Source organism: Phalacrocorax carbo, chromosome 8 (assembly GCF_963921805.1).
Source record: "Phalacrocorax carbo chromosome 8, bPhaCar2.1, whole genome shotgun sequence".
NCBI lineage: Eukaryota > Metazoa > Chordata > Aves > Suliformes > Phalacrocoracidae > Phalacrocorax > Phalacrocorax carbo.
Window position 1 is genome coordinate 25387064 of NC_087520.1, and position 18834 is coordinate 25405897.

Below are 18834 nucleotides of genomic sequence, written 5' to 3' on the forward strand. Positions count from 1 at the left end.
AATGAAACCCTTGAGGACTGTGCAAGATAAATACCAAGATTCTTGATCTATGACAATTAAGTTTGATACAGAATGCTAAGTCACTTGACTTCTAAACTGAGAGGAGACTGATTTGAATATGCGCTTGGAAAGAGATAGTATCACTCTCTTCCAAAATTGGGTAGTTCCTGAAAAGTGGGCACCCTTCTAAAAGGAAGGTGGTCAGGTGATCTGTGAGTTCAGTTTTCCTCTTTCTAATTTACTGAGAAATGTTTTTGCATGCTCTTGTATTATTTTAGTTTCCCAATGTGTAAATGCTGTCTTAACTACACTTAAGAATTCCTTTTTGCTGCCTTCAGAAAATGTTTGTGCACTGAGCATGTGATGTATTTTTTTTGTGAGGGAATGCTCTCAGGTGTCAGCACTTTGAGTTTTGAGTACAGGGTGCTGAGCTGGAGGTATTGCGCAGTGTGAATTTACAAAGATATGTTTGCACTCAGTTACAGGTGTGTAATTTGGTTTGTGCTTCTCAGTGATGAGGAGGTCATCTTACTACAGCAGTAGCAGTACCTAAGAGTTACTGGTGTTATAAGGCACTATATAGACACAGAGAAGTAGCTGCACCCTTGATGTTCCATTGTGTTTTTTATGTATCTATTTGTTAGTATTGTAAACATTTGGCAATCTTCTACATTCTTCAGTTTCCTTTTTCCTATATCTGTCATTTTGCTTCCTTTTTTAAAACTTTGAATATTGCTAGTGGCAAATGACCTAACTGCTGACACTGATCCCAAAATAACACTGAGGTCAGAATGGGTTTGAGAGCCTCGTACTGTGCAGTGCTGTGCCTGTGGTACCTACTGTATTGTAAGAAGAGGCCCTATTGGCATTCCCACACACCTGCATACGTGTGTGTGCAAAAACCCTTACTCCCATTTTCTGGAAGGCTTCCCTTATACAAAGGTAATGAATGCTCTTGGATTTTCCTGTCTCTTACCACTTCTTACTAGTCCTGGGATCGGATAAAATTTTTATTTGCTGCCACGCTTTGGAAATGATACTATCCTTCACCAGGTCAAAAAATATTTTAGGAAGAAAAATGACATGCATAATAATAAAGTACTTTAATTGTAACTTTTAAGCTAGTGTTCTTTCTATTTAATTCACAGTTTATTCATGTCTTACTACTAAGCAGTCTTACTGGAGGCCCTGATTCAGCTGCTTGTTCAGACTTCAGTGGACTGACATGCAAAGCTCTACATACATGCTTGAATATCTTCCCCATTTGGGGCTGAAATTGCCCTGGATTTGATAATTATCTTGAGTGTCATTAAAAGACTGTTTCTGTCTTCAGTACTTCTGTATGTATTTTGTAATGGACCATTCTTGCTACATAGATTTGGTAGTTATAAATGGTTGTCCTCACAGTCTTTTCCTAACGGGCTGGGGGGGTGTATGTGTATGGGTGTGGGTGTGTTTAAGCTTCTCTTTTGGTATTTTGTTTTTCTGGGCTGGGGGGTTTGTTTTATTCTGTTCTCATGTTGTTATGGTTGTTCTGCTTATTCTTCTTTTTCTTACTAGACTCATAACAGGAGCATTTTTATTGACTAAAACTAAGATGGATAAATGATTGAGTTTCGCAAAGCTGAATTTGCTAGACTAATTACTAGATTTGACTGACATTTGACAAAAAGCTTGTTAAACTCCTGTTGTACGAGATCCTGAGATGTGTGTTAATTTCTGTTGCAACACATCACCAGGAGCAAAGCAGAATTTTTTTTTACTTAAATATGTTCTGATGATTCTCCCCCCCTCCCCTTTCTCAGACATCACTAAACCGGTGTTTCAGCTGTCAACATTTGTTCAGTCTGGATGTCAACATACTGATTCTTCTCCTATGAATTTCTAATTTAGCTTCTTTTGGTTGTGACCATCTCTTCAAAATATTCTGGCTTAGGCTATATGTCAGTCTTTTATTTCATGACCACTTTAAATGATGGTAAAATGCAAAAATCTTTCATAAAAAAAGTCTGCTTTCATTTAAGTCTTGGGGGGAAAAAAAGGGTAATAAAGACATACATAGCTTTTGTAAATTAGGAATAAAGTAGCTTTTCTGCAGTCATCTGGGAAACAAACGTATCTATTATCTCTATCCTTCTGCATTATTAAGAACAAATTTACTTTCCACTGTCTGACCTTGGCTGCTGTGCATTGCATGAACATTAAGATAGCTATAAAGGGCCAAATTCTACTTTTAAAAATAGTAGGTAGTGTTAAAATGTTATCTTACTGGCAGCTTTAAACATTGCCTTTCAATATAGCTTTCTGGGGACTTAGCTATGGGGAGTTACTGACAGATGTTTGTATTTAACTGTGTTAGGCCACGAGGGGCACTCATTCACATCATTTCACAAAGTAGCTTCAGGTTGCACAATTGTGCCGATGGCAAAAAAAGCCATTTAACATTCTCTCAGACTAGAGATGCCTTAAATTAAAAGATTTATGCACTTAATCCCATGGTATATTAAAATTTAGTTGGGTTCTCAACATGTTTTTGTCCTCTAACGGTCAAGGTTAGGGTTTCTTTTTCAAATCTATGAACCTGAAAATAACATTTGTGTGTATGTGGGAATCATAAGCAGAGTTAGTAATTATAGCTGAGGAGTTACAGGGGAGAAGCAATACAGTTTATCCCTTTGTTTTGTAGAACCTCTTTAGACTTCTCCATTCTGAGTGTTTTAAGAGTCTGGTTGGGAACAGAGCCATCTGTTTTCATTCTGAGCAAAATATGTGCTAAAAGGTCTCTTGAAGAGAAATAATTTGTAACCCAATTAATAATGGCTTATATATTAGTAACACTTTATTTAAAACCTTTTCTAAAAAAATATTATTCAAAGAAATTTTTGAGTGTTTATTAAATCTATTCCTGTGCATAAGCCACTGCTGAAAATGAAATAAACAATTGGTCTGTTGCAAACCTGCAGGTTTCTTCTGCATTGGATGTAAATGTGTACACATTAGTGGAGGAATAACTTCTGCTTTGCACTTTCTTATGCATCTAAATTTAAATTATTTAAATTATGCCTAAGGATTAGGAATGTTCACACCGACGCACCTTTAGCAGCTTTGGATAAAATGGAGGATTTATTTAGTTTGTAACTTAATACTATTTTTAATGACTATGTCTTTCAGTGATAACTACCATTATTTATATAATGATGGTAGTGAACTCTACCTAGATATACCTGTGAATGCTGTTCTTCAAAATGACTTCTATAAGGAGAATAAAATGTATTGCCTCTTTCATGTAACTTCTGAGAATTCCTAGGTTTTTAAAACCAGCACCTTTTTAAACTACTTTTGAAAAGCAGTTCTCCTTTGAAAATGTGGTTTAGTAGTAGCTGTGTTGCAGCTTTGGTTATCTCTACTGCATTGATGAAGGTGAGTATTATTTCACTAACGTTTATTGGCATTTGCTGGAACTCATCTATTCTAGTAGATTCTGTAGGACATACTTGTCTTTGCTGCTGAGTGTTCCCTAATATTCAAAAGAAATGTGATCTGGTAGAAATGAGGGTAGCCTTTTGTGTCACTCTGTCATCTGGTTTGGTAGCAGGAGGATGCATTGGCACAACAAGCCTTTGAAGAAGCTCGGCGAAGAACTCGTGAATTCGAGGATAGAGACAGGTCTCATCGGGAGGAAATGGAGGTGAGGGTTTCACAGCTGCTGTCAGTAACTGGTTAGTACTCTCCCAAAACTTTAGATTATTTCCATTTATTTGTCTGTTTGTGTGATGTTTATTTTCTGTTTGCTGTTCGATGTTGCTTATAAAAATTGCAAAATGCATTATTTAAAATGAATTTCAAGTTTTTGAAGTTTTCATAAGAATTCTCTGATTTTATCCTTTATTCCTTTCTGTAGATGGCGTTTTCTGTGGGTACTTAAGCTGTGAGGATACATTTGTTCACAGAGGTGATGTATCTCTCTGAAAGGATACTTTAATAGCAGAGGGAGGGATCTTTTGCCCCATGCATTTCTTATGAATACAGGAAAGGCTTCAGGAGTTGCAGGCACAAACTTTGTAGCTTGCTATACTGTGTTGTGGGAAACATTGCCAGTGAACTGAATCAGATGCTACAGCTTGCTTTCTTGTACAGGCTAGTTTTATTGTCCTCTCACCTTTTTCTTACTAGCAGGGAGTCTTACTCCTCTATTTCACTAGTGTAGGTCCCCCTGTCTTGGTCTTTGCTTCTTTAGGGCCCCACAGTCTTGAATCTTGTTCTTTCTTGATGAAAGCAGAAATTACTGGGATCAAGCGAAAAGGAGCCAGAAAAGGGAATGGAAACCAGCTGCTCTGAGATGTCAGAAAGGCAAGAGCTGTGAGAGGATGAGTAATACGTAAGGAGAGTTGGCAAATTAAGGGAGGCTGTAGGTCAGGCAGAGAATGGGGAGAAAACAGAAGCACTTTGAATTTCTTTCCCTTACTGTTCACTACTTCCTGCTTCATCAGTACAGCCTGACTTTACTATAATCAAATGTGATCAGTCTGCTGCTTCTCAGGTTTTTAGAAAATGTGATTGTTACTGCTAAGCTACTTTTCTTCTGGCATCCTTACTGATAATTGAGATGGTTAGACTTTCTTCCTTTCCAGGTACAAATGGAAGACACTGAGAATGAGAGGCAAAAAGCAGATGCAGAATATAATATCTCTCACTTTGAAGGGATGGCTGGTGTGCATCTCCTTGCAAATGCTGATGTAGCCAGGTCAGATGTCAGCTGCAGCAAAGGTAAAATCCCTTGCCTCAAGGGATTTTGCTTGCTGCCACTGGATCGTTGGAACAGCAGCTAGATTACCTGAATCATTCTGTCTCTGTCACAGCATAGCTGGAATCTTCTTGTAAGTTCAGTTCAAAAGGAAGGTAGAATTAACTTAAAGCTGTTCGTGAAGACCTGTGGCATCCTGCCTTAATTTTAACAACACAGTAGGAACTTTAAGCCTGGCCTTATGTCCTTGACCTCAGTTTACTTCAAGCTTTTCTTGATTTATTTTCCTTTACTCTGCCCTTTTCCCCCATTCCTATTACTACAGAGAAGCAGCCATGTGTTTACTGAATGTTGAAGGTTAAAGAAGAATGAGGCTTTCTGAAATAAATTCTGGTGTTCTGAAACTTATCCTTTTCTCTATGCATAGAAAACACTTATTTGCAGCTAGGATGTGCAAAAACTCTTTCAATTAACAGTGAGATTGAGGTAATATTGAGCATCTGGGGCTTCATGACAGACATCAAAACTTGTGACCCTGAGACACAAAAAGCAACATCCCTGGCCAGCTGTAGGAGCTGGGTTCAATAACTACTGAAAAGACTTTCACTTCTAATAAAGACAGCAGGCAGTTGTTATTAAATTATGTCCTTATTAGCTGCTAGTACCCATTTTCTCTTAAAAAAACAAGAATAGTCATTGTCCTGGCTCTAAAGTACTGGCATAGATGGCCTACAGAAAGGAAGAAAAGGAAAAATCACTGACTTGAAATATGCTTAAGCAGAATGAAAAACATTGTTAAAGGTACTTCAAACTCACATTATATCAAATACAGCTTTTTAATAATTGTAATACATTTTGTTATGCATACCTTTTTTATTTTATTCTCCATGTTTAATATGTATAACAGAGACCTTTGCTTGAATTAATTGTTGTAGGAATCAGTTCTCCAAACCATTGTTTACCTGATTTTTATTTCAGTTGTATTCTAATGCAGCATTCAGGCAGACTCACATGAACTTTAATCAGTAAGCATTTACATAAGGTGCTCGTGGTCATCATATAGAATTCTCAATAGAAAGTAATGCATCAATGTGCACTCCCATGTTTTCTGTGTTTATGGCCTGTATGGAATTTTCTAATGCTCACATACCCAGCTTGGGAATGCGACAGTTGCAGTGCTGACAGCTATAAAAGCATTAGTCCAAACTTTATTGTGTACTGTTTGTGTAATTTCAATAGGTCAATAGGTCTTTGGTTGCACTACAGAGATGGTCCTTGAAGGTTTTTATAGGGCAGCTAGAAAAGGTGGATTCTAATTGTGCTGAGAATATTTTTTGTATGTTACGCTACACACAGATTAAGATCTCCTCAGCATAACCTTTTTAATATGATATCTATCACCCTCATGATTACTAAAATTCTAATTTTTTCTTTTCTACTAAGCTTGACATGGACAGTAGGGCTTGGAATTGCCAGACCTGGAACAGGATCTCATCAGTGCTAATGGTTGTTTTAGGAATTGCAACACTATAAAATCAGGATAGTTCAGACAGTAGAATTACAACTGAAATGCCTTTAATAGAGACCAGATTCTGCTTCAGTGGGCGGGGGGGAAGGGGAATCCTGCAATATTCCACCCACTTCTACCCAAAACAGAGGCGCCAGCTCTTTGGAAACATTTATCCGTCCAAAGCCTGGCAGCATATGAAAATGATCAGGTTCAGTTCTCTATTTATACAGTTTTCTGTGTAGAAAAGATTCCCTATTCTAAGTCTCTCTGTAGACTTTCAAAACAAAGTGGTATATCCTTGCTTAGAAGTGATCAGTGAATGTTGTTGACGCAGTTAAAATGGCTTATATGTGGCAGTTCGATATGAGAATAGTGATACTTTGAAGGGCAGAAAAAACAAGTGCAGTAACAATTTAAGAATAATTGTTATACTAACTTTCATTTTTAAGTATCCTAAAAAACCCCAACCAACCAATTAAAAAAAAAACCAAAAACAAAAACAAAAAAACCCCTCAGGTTTGTTTGCCTTCCTTTCGTCACATAGTATCCCTTCCATTGATGACTTCATTAGCACAACAGATCTTCATTTTAATGAACATATTCCTTGTATCTGAGGGCAGAGTCAGTAGTGGTTCATAGGTTGTGCTTGAATTTCCAGAAGTTATCATATTTTTGTGCAATTACAGCACTCCTCTGATGTAAATAGGGTGTGAGTGGATTTAGGAATTGTCACTGAAGTTTTTAAGTGCTGAGTTGACCTGTGTTCTGTTATATTTTTAACATAGTTTCAGTTTTGAATACAAGATGCTTTAGGTTTTTTTCTGTGAGCTTACGTAGCTAGGTCACATCAGATACCACAAAGCCTGCCTCTGTTCAAGGTTCTTTTGTTTTAAAGATGCTTTTGATGGCAGTGAATGTTTTTAATTACTGCCTTCAAAATTAATGTAGCCCAATGGTTTTTACTTTTACAAAAACATTGAGTGCTGAGACATGTTTAATGATACACATGAAGAAAGACCTTATCCCCAGTTAAAGACTATTGTAAAAATAAATGATTGTATGAAGCTTCAGAAGTTCAGGAACACTGAGCTACCTGGCAAACTTGGACTATTTAATGACTTCATACCAGTCAAAGTTCACTTTCCATGGGCAAGTGCTGTAACCATGGGGAACTTGGTCCAAGGCCATTACTTCACGGCTGTGTTCTGGAAACGATGCCATTGAACAGGTATATGAACCTGAAGTATTTGCATTTCCCTTTGCCAGACTAATCGAAGAGAGTGAGGAGACTGAAGAGAGAGCAGTGAGGCAGATGCTTAATTCTGATTATCTCTTTATACCCTTGTGTCTTGGTTGACAGTCAATACTAGTGATTTCTTCTGTTGGGTATGGTTTCAGTATGAATGACCAGAGTTTGGTGTCAGGATAAGAAGTGTTCTGCAGAAATTACCATGAAGTTGCTGTCTAGACGTGCTTGAATCTTCCATAGACTCTTCTGTTCTGGCTGTAGTAGCATGATGCAAAATGCATTACACTGTCCAGAATTACTCTGAGAGATTTAAACAGCCCCCAGTTGGTGAATACGTTGAAAGAAACAGCCTGTATTCAGTCCAGAAAAGCAGTGAGCAGGTGCCTCCTGACAGCTCTTCTCTGGAGCAGAAGGGACAAAGCAGTGGATTTTCAGCGAGGGGATGGATCAAGAGAAGATACTACCTTTGTGTTGCTCTGTGCAGATAGTTTTTCTGAAAGTTTGTTCTGTGTAGGCAGAATATTACTGTCAAAACTTAAATTATGTATTTGAGTGTGCAGTTTTTCCTACTCTGTTACTCTTGAGCTTAGCTAAGGGTGCTCCACTGATTGCTTTACCTAAGGGTGGGTTGGATCTTTTCTCAGTTTTTCAATGCAACTTGTACAACCAGCGTTTCTGAAATGTCATATTTTTCTATTGTGTTCATTTCCTATGTTACTGCCACGCTTGTTATTTTAGCAGTGCTGTGAGTAAAGAGGCAGTGGTTTGTTCTTCCCTGAAACGGTCTAGTCTCGCAATCTGTCTGTTTGTGGTCTTGTGCTAAATATAAATTACATTAATGGCTAAGCAGAGCCATTTTAGGAAACTGCATGAAATTCCCATTTTAAAAACTTTCATTTGGCTGAAAAAGAAACCCTGTTTTGAAACTTTTATTTCTTCCATTAGAAATCCCGCTCAATACAAAGCACCAGAAAACCCCACCCTTTAAAAAATTACTGGAGTAAAAACTTAAATTTTAAATACTCAGTCCTGCCCTAGGATTCTACACATTTTTGCTGGTTTTGGGGGAATTATGAGTTGAAATGGGAGAGATGTATTTCATTTAATTGTGCTGAAATTGTGAGCTCTTGGAAAGCAGAGTTTTGCTACAGAAATGTAAACAGTTTACAGTTGAAACAAAATCAAGTAGTAGGATTAACTTTCCTGTTCTTCCAAGTGCTAGACACTGAAGTTATTCCCATTTCTTTAAAAAAAGGAATGTAAGATTAAACTTCTAGTGTAAATAAATGCTCTAACTAATAAGTATTCTTGTCAAGTATAACTTGCTTCAGAAGAAAATACAATATTCTAGTAAGGTGTGTGTGTGTTGGCAACTCTGACTTTTAAGGGGTGTTTTCATCAAAAATTAATCTGGAATGAATTTAATTACTACTTACTGTATGTGCTCTCCAAACTGACAATGATGTAAAAATAGTACAACCTTTTAATACAGCTTTTTGGATGTGAAAGCAACCCAAACTGTTAATTCTTCATATGCAGTGGGTAGTTCAGACTTGGTATATGTTTGCATGTGTGTATATGAGCACATGTATTCATCCTTAATATAAAGAAATTATGTATACACAACATTTTTAGAAAAAAAGCATTAGCATTAAAGTATGTGTGTGAATGTGTTGCTTCAAAAGGTTCTAAATGCAAGTACAGTACAAAGAGGCCAGTAATGTTCTGACTAGGTTGTTTCACAAGAATTTTAAATAGCTGGTATTTGTGCAAAAGTGCTATGGAATGCATATATCAGAAAAACAATTTGTGCTGTACTGAATCAATGCTGACTGTAGTACAGAGGAGATCAATCTTGCAAATCAGGGAATACTGTAATACAAGCATCTTCTTTCAGTCAATGAAGGTTAGAAAGGGGCTGAGCAAGAGAGGAATACTGTCTGGGGGTAATCAATATTAATTATAAATTAATAACCTTTATACCTGCCTTCAAACAATACTTTCTAAAAGGGAGCATTTCAAGCTCACTCCCCCATCTGCTCAAAAAAAGTTTTCATAAAAAGGAAAAAAGATATTTTAGTCCATACTTAAAGCTCTTCAGAGAGATACTCTTGCCATGCTTTTTCCTTTCTTGGCTTGCTGCGCTTCAGTCCAGTTACCGATGTGGTGTACCAGAGTCCGTAGCTTTATGATAGCTTATGAGCAAAGATACAGTCGTTGCAAAGATCTCAGGCGAGAGAGTGCACCAGGATTGATAAGCAAATTATGCTACTTGGTCTGGTCGTGCTCTGTAGCTCTCAAGTGGCTGGTGCTGGGAGAGCAAACTCAGCAATAACACAATTGATGTGCGTTTTTAGTAGACAGTATCCTGTTTCTAGGAAGTAGATCATTGGAAGCTTGAAATAAAATCTTGATGGAGGTAGGTGCTGAACTATTTTTATCTATGGCCTTTGTCAAGGAAATTGTTTATTTTGACTTTTAGTGAGCTTAAAAGGCAATGAAATTGGATGTAGGAATAAAAAAGAGCATCGGGTATAGAGTTCGTAACATTAATTGTTCTACAAGGACTTTAGCCTAACATGCAGATCTTCAACCAAATTTGAGATTGTTGTCCATTGTTTGCATAATTTAATTGGTATTTGACATTATAATTAAGAAAGATAAAGGCTACTTCTTCCCAGGTTCAAGTGAAAAGGAGAGGTGATTGCAAAATGGATGTCACAGCCAGCAATCAAAGCAACTCCAGAGACTGGACCTAGGCTACAGTCTCATGCTGACAGCTACACCTACTAGGAATGTGGTAAAAATCAAATCCCCAGCTGACTGCCAGTGGCTTATAGATGCAATATGTAGTGATGATGGAGTCCCTTTGCTACAACTGAAGTTGTTCTGAGAAGCAAAGATTGAGAGGGAGAGTCTCTTTTCAAGGCCCCCAGAGACCTGGAAGCATACGGGCTGCTTCACCAGGCTGTAAGTGTGACCAAAGAAGTTCTATCGTATATAAGCTGTCATTCTCACTATGTGGTAGTGGCCCAGTTTTGCTGACTTCCATTCTGGGAAGGGTGAGTTCCTCTGCCCCTACTCTTCTATTGAGTAAGGGTAATTGAAGTGGAGGCATGTCCGGCATTTTAACCATGTTCAGATCTCTACTGGAGAGTCTGTTATTAACTAGCAGCTCAGAGAAGAGCTTTCAGTTTGTTGCTTTTCTTGATGTGGGTCTGCCTCAGTTAGCAGGACTAATGTGGAGATGTGCTTGCCTGTAACTGGTCATTTTTCTGAGTATTGCTCTCATTATTTCAGGTTGGTTTTGTTTTTTTTATTTAGGGGTGGTTTTTTTGTCATGTGGTTGTATGCTTTTTAGAAAAGTATCTGCAATGTGTTCTCAGGGGTTGGGGTTTTTTTAATCCTTTTCAGGAGGTTGACAGTCCTTCTAAGAGAATCCAAATGTTCACTGTTTAGCTTTTCATAACACAGCCTGATTTTTCACTTATTTAGTAAATTATAGATGACAGATGCCAAGGCACATAATGCATCTGCTCTGTCTCTTTCAGCAGTATGGAGTTGCCAGAATGCAATTAAAGAATTGCAGTGGAGTTGTCCATGGAGAGACTTTATTTTGGCTACTCTTTGTGACAGCCCTTCCTCAAATTATCTCCCTCCTCTTTCCCTCCTCCTCACCAGTGTCCCAAGTTATATATATGGAGTGCATATTGTTTTGACTTCACTGCCTGGTATTCAGAGGTCCCAATTTTGTCTGCTGGGTTTTTCTGTTTGTTTTGGTGGGGTTGTGTTGTTGTTTTTCAAGTGATTCATTGAAAGGAAGGGCCATTTTCATGGCAACCCTGTCCATCCCTACCAAATTTGCCTCCCACTTTCCCAGTTCTGCTTTCTCAGAGCTATTGTGTAAACCACACGGTGGGACTGCATTATCTTTTCCTGATGAACTTGTGGTAAAAGGAGGTGGTTTCCGTAGGTATGTCGGTGGCCTCTGAACACACACAGGAAGGGGGTAGTTACAGATGCTTTCTCAAAGCCAGCTTAAGGAGTTTTGTTGGCAATTTTTGAAAGCATAATCAACTGCACTATGGGTCGGTATCGAGTGGCTGGAGGAGGCAGATGGTGTCTGAGGGTCTTGGCTGCTAGAGGAACTGCTTGTGTGCCACCTTCCTTCATTGCTATTATTCTTAGATCTGTTTTACTTAAGTGCCCCAATAATGGATGTAAACGCTCCAGCATGATCCTTGTCCAAAAGAGTCACAATTCTAAGTTAATGATTTGACTTCAAGCTAATTTATTTAGAAGAAAATTAATATAATAGAGATATTACTGTATCGTTCTCTTGATACGACTTTTAGCCCATACTACTTAGCCTGTATTTAGGCTTGGGAAAAGCTCAGAGATAATTAAGGGTTGAAGAGAGACTAGGTATGAGAGTATTGCAGGGGATACTTTTTGCATTTGCTTACCCTCAAATCAAAATGATTTTGTTACTAACTTTGCTCTCGTTTGTTAGTATGTTATTACCCCTATGGTATCGGCATTATGAATTCAGTGCAAATAAATCTAGAATAGCATGTTAAAGGAGGCTTTGAAATGTTTTTTCACATATGTTTCTGCAGTTCTTTCAGTTGGTCATCGTATCGTCTCCAGTGTTAGAGTTTTTAACTGGCTTGCGGCCAGTTATAATTCCTTCTGTATTGCAGAAGATTTGCATGGCTTCGTGTGCTGAAAGCTGAGTGCAAAGTATTTTTGGCTATTGAAACTCCCTATGTGTCCATCACATTAACTATTCAATTTCAGCATATTTGGAAAGAAACTGGCAGTGTTGGTTAAAATACATTAATTTTTAAGAAAATTACAACTCTGGTGGCATCTGTGTGCTCTTTACAAGTTTTTCTTGCAAGCAAATATTTGTGATCCTTTCACTAAATAGATGTGTAACACTGCAAGTAGTGCTCCTTCAAACTTAGAACCATCATTTAACTGAAAAATTAAATATGCTGAGATGAGATGAATAACTGCTGTTTTCTCATGACTCATTATGTATGACTCATGGCAGAATATTGCATTTCCCAATGGCAAAGATAGATGCATCTTTCTTAATTGAAGCAAGTCTCTTTGACAAGCGGAGCTCATTATTCACTGGCAGTTGTTCTGATGCTTCTGCATGGTGCTCTAAGGTATGCATTTCAAAAATTACAGCAAATACTACAATTCAAAGGATTGATTAGCTATGCTGAGAGTATGAGACCCCAAATTGAGAGAATTTGGAAATGCCATTTTTAAATCTCTAAAAGGGAACTCTCAGCTTCCTATAATAGGCTGAGGAGAACTACCAGGTACTACCATCCTGGTAGTCACACTCCTCCTGCAAGTGAGTGTTTAAGGATCTTGTGGCATTTCTTATGAAAGTTGTATTTTGCCCATTGTCTGGACAGAAATATCACCCAGTGCCTGATGCTCTACAGTGTACTTGCTGTCTACATACAAGATGGTTTCTTCTTTTACAAGTACTTTTTATTTTTTAGATACAAATGGATATGATGCTTTTACTTTTTATAGCACGTAAAGCACAGTTGTAGTTGTTACATACTGTGCATGTGTGCCTTGGCAGGATGGTGACTGATAGAATAAGCGTTTCACGTGTACGTATTGCATAGTAGTATAGCACAAGTAAAAGAAGGGTGTCTGAGACAGAGCTGTCATTCCAACATGTTGCAGTTGCTTGTGTAAATCCCCACTTACTGAAATGCAAAATTACACCTTTATCCACATATACTAGTGTAAAATATTGTAATGACTGCTTTCAGCACGTTTGAGGGTAATTTGTCATGCCTTTTGCATATCACTTGAAAGGGCAAATCTGGTAGTTGTTCAGTAGTGGCTTCTGCAAACTCTACAAGTAGCAATGAGGTCATGAATCATGTGAATTCTTTGATATGTTTTGAAAGAAAAGGCCACTTTAGGCGAAGCGTAAATGCAACCATATGCCCATACCTTGGAGTCTTCACTGAAATTTGACAATAAAATTGCTGTGCATACGATTTGTTTTCTGAAGAAGAAACTGTTGCTTTTAGAGCAGTAGTATAGTGGCAATTAACTTGCTAATTTTTTCTAGTTAAGTATAAAAAATGTTTATTGCGTACAGAATTGGTAACTAGATTGGTATAAGTAAGATTTTTGGTAATTCTTAAAGACAGTGCATGCCTTTGTTTTCTTTTAGAAGAAAGAGGCAGCAGTTAAAACCAGGAGAAATCTTGTTCCAGTCTGTTTAATAAAAGTATGCAAAGTAGAACTGTTTGTTAATCTTAGTACAACTCAAGTTAATGTAGAAGTATCTATTTAGACTTGTTGAACAAGCATTTTTTGTATTAAGATCTTTGCAGCACAGTTTACTTTTCTGTTGAAGGAAAAAAAAAAAAGCACAGACTTTTCCTCATTAACTTTCCACAGTGATCTTGATAGTCAAAGCTGAATGATTTAGCTTTTGGAAATAATGTGAAAATCTCAATTAAATGTCATCTCCCAATATTCTGCGTCTCTACAAAGACGGCAGTTTGCAAAAGTTGGTTCAGGGGCTGAAAGGAATACGCCCTTTAACACTTGAAATCTTCAGCAGCATGATTACAGCTGTTTGTTTTAATGCGATTCCTCAGAAAGATTACGGAGAAATCTGTGGGTTTGTGCACCAGTAGTGATGCCGATTGTCGTGTTCAGAGTTGTTCTGCAGGTGGGAAAAGCAGATTGTTTCCTTCAGTCAGAGTGTGACCAGTGCAGATAAGAACAGAGCAAGATCATCTCACCCCTAAATATCTAAAATGCAGCCGGTAACAGTACTGGATAAATAAATGTAGTAGGTAGCAATTGCAATGTTTAAAATAGGGAGGGTGTTTCCAAAACAATAATGGCAATGCTACCACTAAATGAAGTGCAGGAGAGAACCGTCTTCTCTGGCAACATGCTGATTACTAGAAGGATTTATTGAATGAACTCTGCATCAGAATGGGATCATTGCACATGAAAGGAAAAGGTAGCTTTAAATCAGTATTTAAATAGAAGGCAGCAACAGTTCTCTGTCTGGGTGAAGCTAACCAATTGCACTGGGTGCATAAACTTAGGCAGACAAGAAGAATGGTAGATAAGGGAGGAAGACGCAAATGGAGAAAGAAAAGTCTAAATTAGAGAAAACGGAGTTGGCAGTATATGCCAGAGGGTTTGGGAGTCAACATGCTCTGCTCGCTTGCCGTTTGAGATGGGAGTGAACAAGCAGCACACGGCGAGCTGGGGTAACCGCCGCACTGGCGGGAAGGCTTCCTCTGTGTCGGTAAATATGACTCAGAAGGGCCCAGGGAACACCTAAGAGCAGCACTTGTGTCGCTGTTAGTCAGAGTTTAGTGTATCCTTCAGTGCGATCGTGTAAATGGGGTAACTGCTTAAACTGCATATTTCAGCTGCCTGCATTAAGTCTGTTCCTGCCTTTTCTAACAAAATAAGAGAAGCCTTTCAAAGAAGGGAAATGGTCACTTGTTTTGCATTTTTTGGGAGAGCTTTTTTCTTTTTCTGAAGTGCTGAATGTGGCAGGTTATTGCAAGTAGTGCAACTAAGGGAGGTACACTGAATAACGCTTGTGTAGTGATGCCTTCTGCCAGCTGAGAATGTGGCCCTGATACTATTTGGGTCACGGGGTAGTTACAGACTAAGGTCCCAGCTAGTCACTCTGTAAATGTTACCAAAAAAAAAAGTATCAGTACTAAAATCTCTTAAATAGCTCACATATTAGATATTCCCAGAATTGAAGTATTTAAGTATATTGATATTTCTAAGTATTTACTTGCAACATTTGTACACATGCAGGCTGCTTTCAAAGAGCGCAGGTAGAGAAAGTAGAGAGCATGGTCTCTTACTGTGACTCCTATTACTATGACTGACCATTCTTAATTTCCTTTTTAAAATGCCATCAACTCACACGGTTTAACAGCATGATCTATTTAAAGGAGAACTTATGTTGCTTAAATGCAGGGGTGCAATCGTAAGTACCAGAGTTCTTTGTTTTGTAGTATTGCTACCTTCACAGGTGCACCAAAGAAATCAAATGTATGCTGCAGTAAAACTCCCACTTTTAAGAATTCTTAAAATGTGTGTCAGTCTATAGGTTAAATTGTGCTAGTCTGTTATATTATAAGCCTCTTTATTCCAGAAAAAGCCAAAGTAAATGTTTCCCACATAAGAATACTGAGGGGAGATTTATTCGGAAATGATGTAATATGCTCTGCCATCTTGGGTTGCAGCCTTTCTCCCCAAAGTCTTGATCCTGAAAGCATTTACAGAAAAGGTTAACAGAAGAGAGTTTCACAGGAAAGAAAATGTGTTTTGGAAGAAGAGACACAAAACATTGCCTAACTCTTCTGGAAGTCTCTTGCTGACTGTTAAAGTGATGTTGAAGCGTTCCAGCCTGGCTGCAGAAGGACCTCCGAGGCAGTCTGGGTGTGCACAAGTGTGCGCGCGCGCACTCCCTCCCGAGAGTGCCAGCCTTGCCTGCCCCGGCCTGGATGGAGAGTCAGAGCCAGAGCTCTGTGCCCCTGCTGAGAGAGGATGGTGCCCGATGGCTGGGTCTGCAGCCCTCCTCTAAGCTTCCTGGTGGTTCTGGGGGATTATTGAATTAAGGGGCTAAGAGAATGATTTTGATGTTAAAAATTAATTCATTGGTTACTGTTTGAAATGTAAAGTTTCTGCCTTAGAATTGTTTGTCTTAGTCTTGTGCTTAATACAGTTAAGAAATTAACTAAACTGATAACTTCTAAGTCGATTTTTTGATTGTAAATGTGTTTATTAATGCAGGCAAGAAGACAACAAGACCCTAGTCCTGGATCTAACCTAGGCAGTGGCGACGATCTCAAACTACGTTAATCCACAGCAGTAGGCGTACCATGGGTCTGCACATGTGCGTTGCTTCTACTTGGCAAAGGATTTAATAAAAGACCAGAAACTGTGATAACTGGGTATACTATGGTCTGTTTCCTGACCTGCGGCAGTCAAAATCACCACGAACTGCCATGGTTTGCACTATGTTTATGTTACAATACCTGCATTTCCCATTTCAAGCATGTAGCCAGTGGCAATTTGAAATTTTGTTTTTCTATGCAAACTTATTTTTGTTGGCACTATTTTAGTGAAATGGAAACGTATGCAGCTATAAAACCATTTTTCTCAACTGTAATAAAAATTGTCACTTAAAAATAGGTCAAGATATTACGGATTTAAAACTTTTTTGTTGTTGTGCTTTGTTTTTGTTTTGGGTTTTTTTGTAAACTGCTGGAAGCCAATGCATTCCAAGCTTAATTTTTTTAACATGGGCTTTTGGAATTTTGATTGTCCTTACCGTGCTCCTGCTTTATTTTAGATATGCATTCTTATCTTTCAGTTTTTCTTTTCTGAATTTGCAAGACCTTCTTAAAACTGCTGACATTATTTTGCATTATTTCCAAGCTAAACCCAGAAATCAGAGCTGTTGGAATCAGTTTTCAAACTTCGTGGGTTTGTAAACGTTACAGTTGCAGTATTCTTTTAACTGCTAACAAGTCGTTCGTTCCACTTAAAATGATAAAATCTTAAAACACCTATTTTCATGCATTATTGCGTTCTGCCCCAGTATCTGTCTTAGATTTTATTCTGTATCAACTGAGTTTGGGTGGTTATTGTACCCCTGTATATAAGTACTTTACTGAAACTCATAGGAAGTCGCAGGCTGGCTTCTGTTTTTATTCAGGGATTTTTTTAAATAGTTCTTAAAAGGGATACTGCAACTCTACAGTCAGATTCAACAGCATGCTAAACTGGGAACAAAAGTGATCAGCTGCCAAGGTGATATATATTAAATCATGTTTAAGATAGCTGCTTTAAGTATATTTTATATCTTAGGCTTTTTTGTAAAGTTGTGCTGAATGGTGAAAAGTTGAGATGAGGTTGTGTGCAGAAAATCTCATACTGTGCATAGGAGACTTCTATTAAATCTTATGCAGATTAAGGCTACGTTGCAGTATATATTGCATTTTCTAACAGGGTAGGATTTGGGATGAGGTAATCTGTGTGACTTATCTTGTTCTATTTGGGGTGATGGTGAATGGACTTGTTCCAATACTGGATGCAATGAAAAATTTGGAAGATTGGTGGGAAATGTGATGTCATTTGGCTTTGTCAAAATGTGGTGCTTCCTGTACAGCCTGATTAATTAAAATGTCACTTAAATACCTTCTTAAAATAGGTGATCTGATTTCAGTATTTTAAGAATTATTTTGAAGATAGAAACTCTGTATGGCTAGAACAGTTAGATCTCGCTTAAATTCTGTAATTAAGATAATCACATTCCTTATTGATGGCAAAACGATGCAAAAGAGGTCTTGTAAAATGTAAGCAGATGTCAATGTGAAGCAGAATCTTTGTATGTTAATATGAATATTTCACATTCACTTAAAAATGTCAATAACTGTAAACTGTGAGAATGACATCAAATAGAAATATTTTGATAGTTCAATTTAAATGTGATTCACCTGAAAGATAACTTTTTTCCACTCTGGCCACGTATTCTTGCTCTTCCCCCAAGAAAATAGTTTTTCTAAAGTGTTTCTGCAATGAGTTATTTAAGGGACACACGCACGCATCCCTAGCCTTGGATCTTCTCCGCCATCTGTGTATTTTTGATGGAATAGTCTGAAGATTTATTTTAAAATGTTTTCCTAACGTTTCAGACAGTGGTTTTAAACCATGAGTACACAGGAAACTATGCTATCGGATATTAACGTTGCTATCTTTGTGTAAATACTGAACTTTCCCTATCATCATTTAGCATTCTGCTGCTTTCAATATCTTAATGCTGGCATTAAGATCACAAGCCCTTACCCTCTGCTGGTTAGTGCAGACTTTTTAAAGTGCATTTTAAGTTATTGATGCAATTTGATATTTTTCATAATTTCTATTTAAACTGAAGTTGCATCATCTTTCTTGAATTAATCTCCTGTAAGAGTTGCCTTAAGCTACAAGACTGCTTTTGCTACTTTTTGTGTTGTATGTTTAACTTTCATAATAAACTTCTGTGTAGTGAAAACAAGTTGCTGTAAATTTGTTTCTGACGTCCTGGTAGTCTGCTCTGACACGTTACATATTTCGGGGGTAACTTTCCTACCTGCTGCCAGCGCAAGGCTGCCTTTTATGTCCATGGTTAAAGCAATAGTGACATCCAGTGGTCACTTAACTGATCTGAACACCCCTCGTGTTCGGGGACTGCCCAGGGGGATATCCGTGGTGCTCTCAAAATTTCTAATATAAGAGCATATG

The 18834-nt window shown here is 37.9% G+C and overlaps 1 protein-coding gene across 3 annotated transcripts in view; it reads left to right on the forward strand.

Annotated features, from left to right (window-relative positions):
- CBFB (core-binding factor subunit beta) overlaps positions 1–18607 on the forward strand; it is a 44115-nt gene extending 25508 nt beyond the window's left edge. Inside the window, exons 5-7 of one of the 3 annotated variants that reach the window (XM_064459285.1) lie at positions 3593–3688; positions 3902–3952; positions 16342–18607. In XM_064459285.1, coding sequence (XP_064315355.1) covers positions 3593–3688; positions 3902–3925 — 120 coding nt within the window. In that variant the 3' untranslated portion in view covers positions 3926–3952; positions 16342–18607. Of the gene's footprint in view, positions 1–3592; positions 3720–3901; positions 3953–16341 lie in introns of all 3 variants that reach the window. The other 2 variants (XM_064459284.1, XM_064459283.1) reach the window with 2 other exon arrangements.
- Positions 18608–18834: the final 227 nt, after the last annotated feature.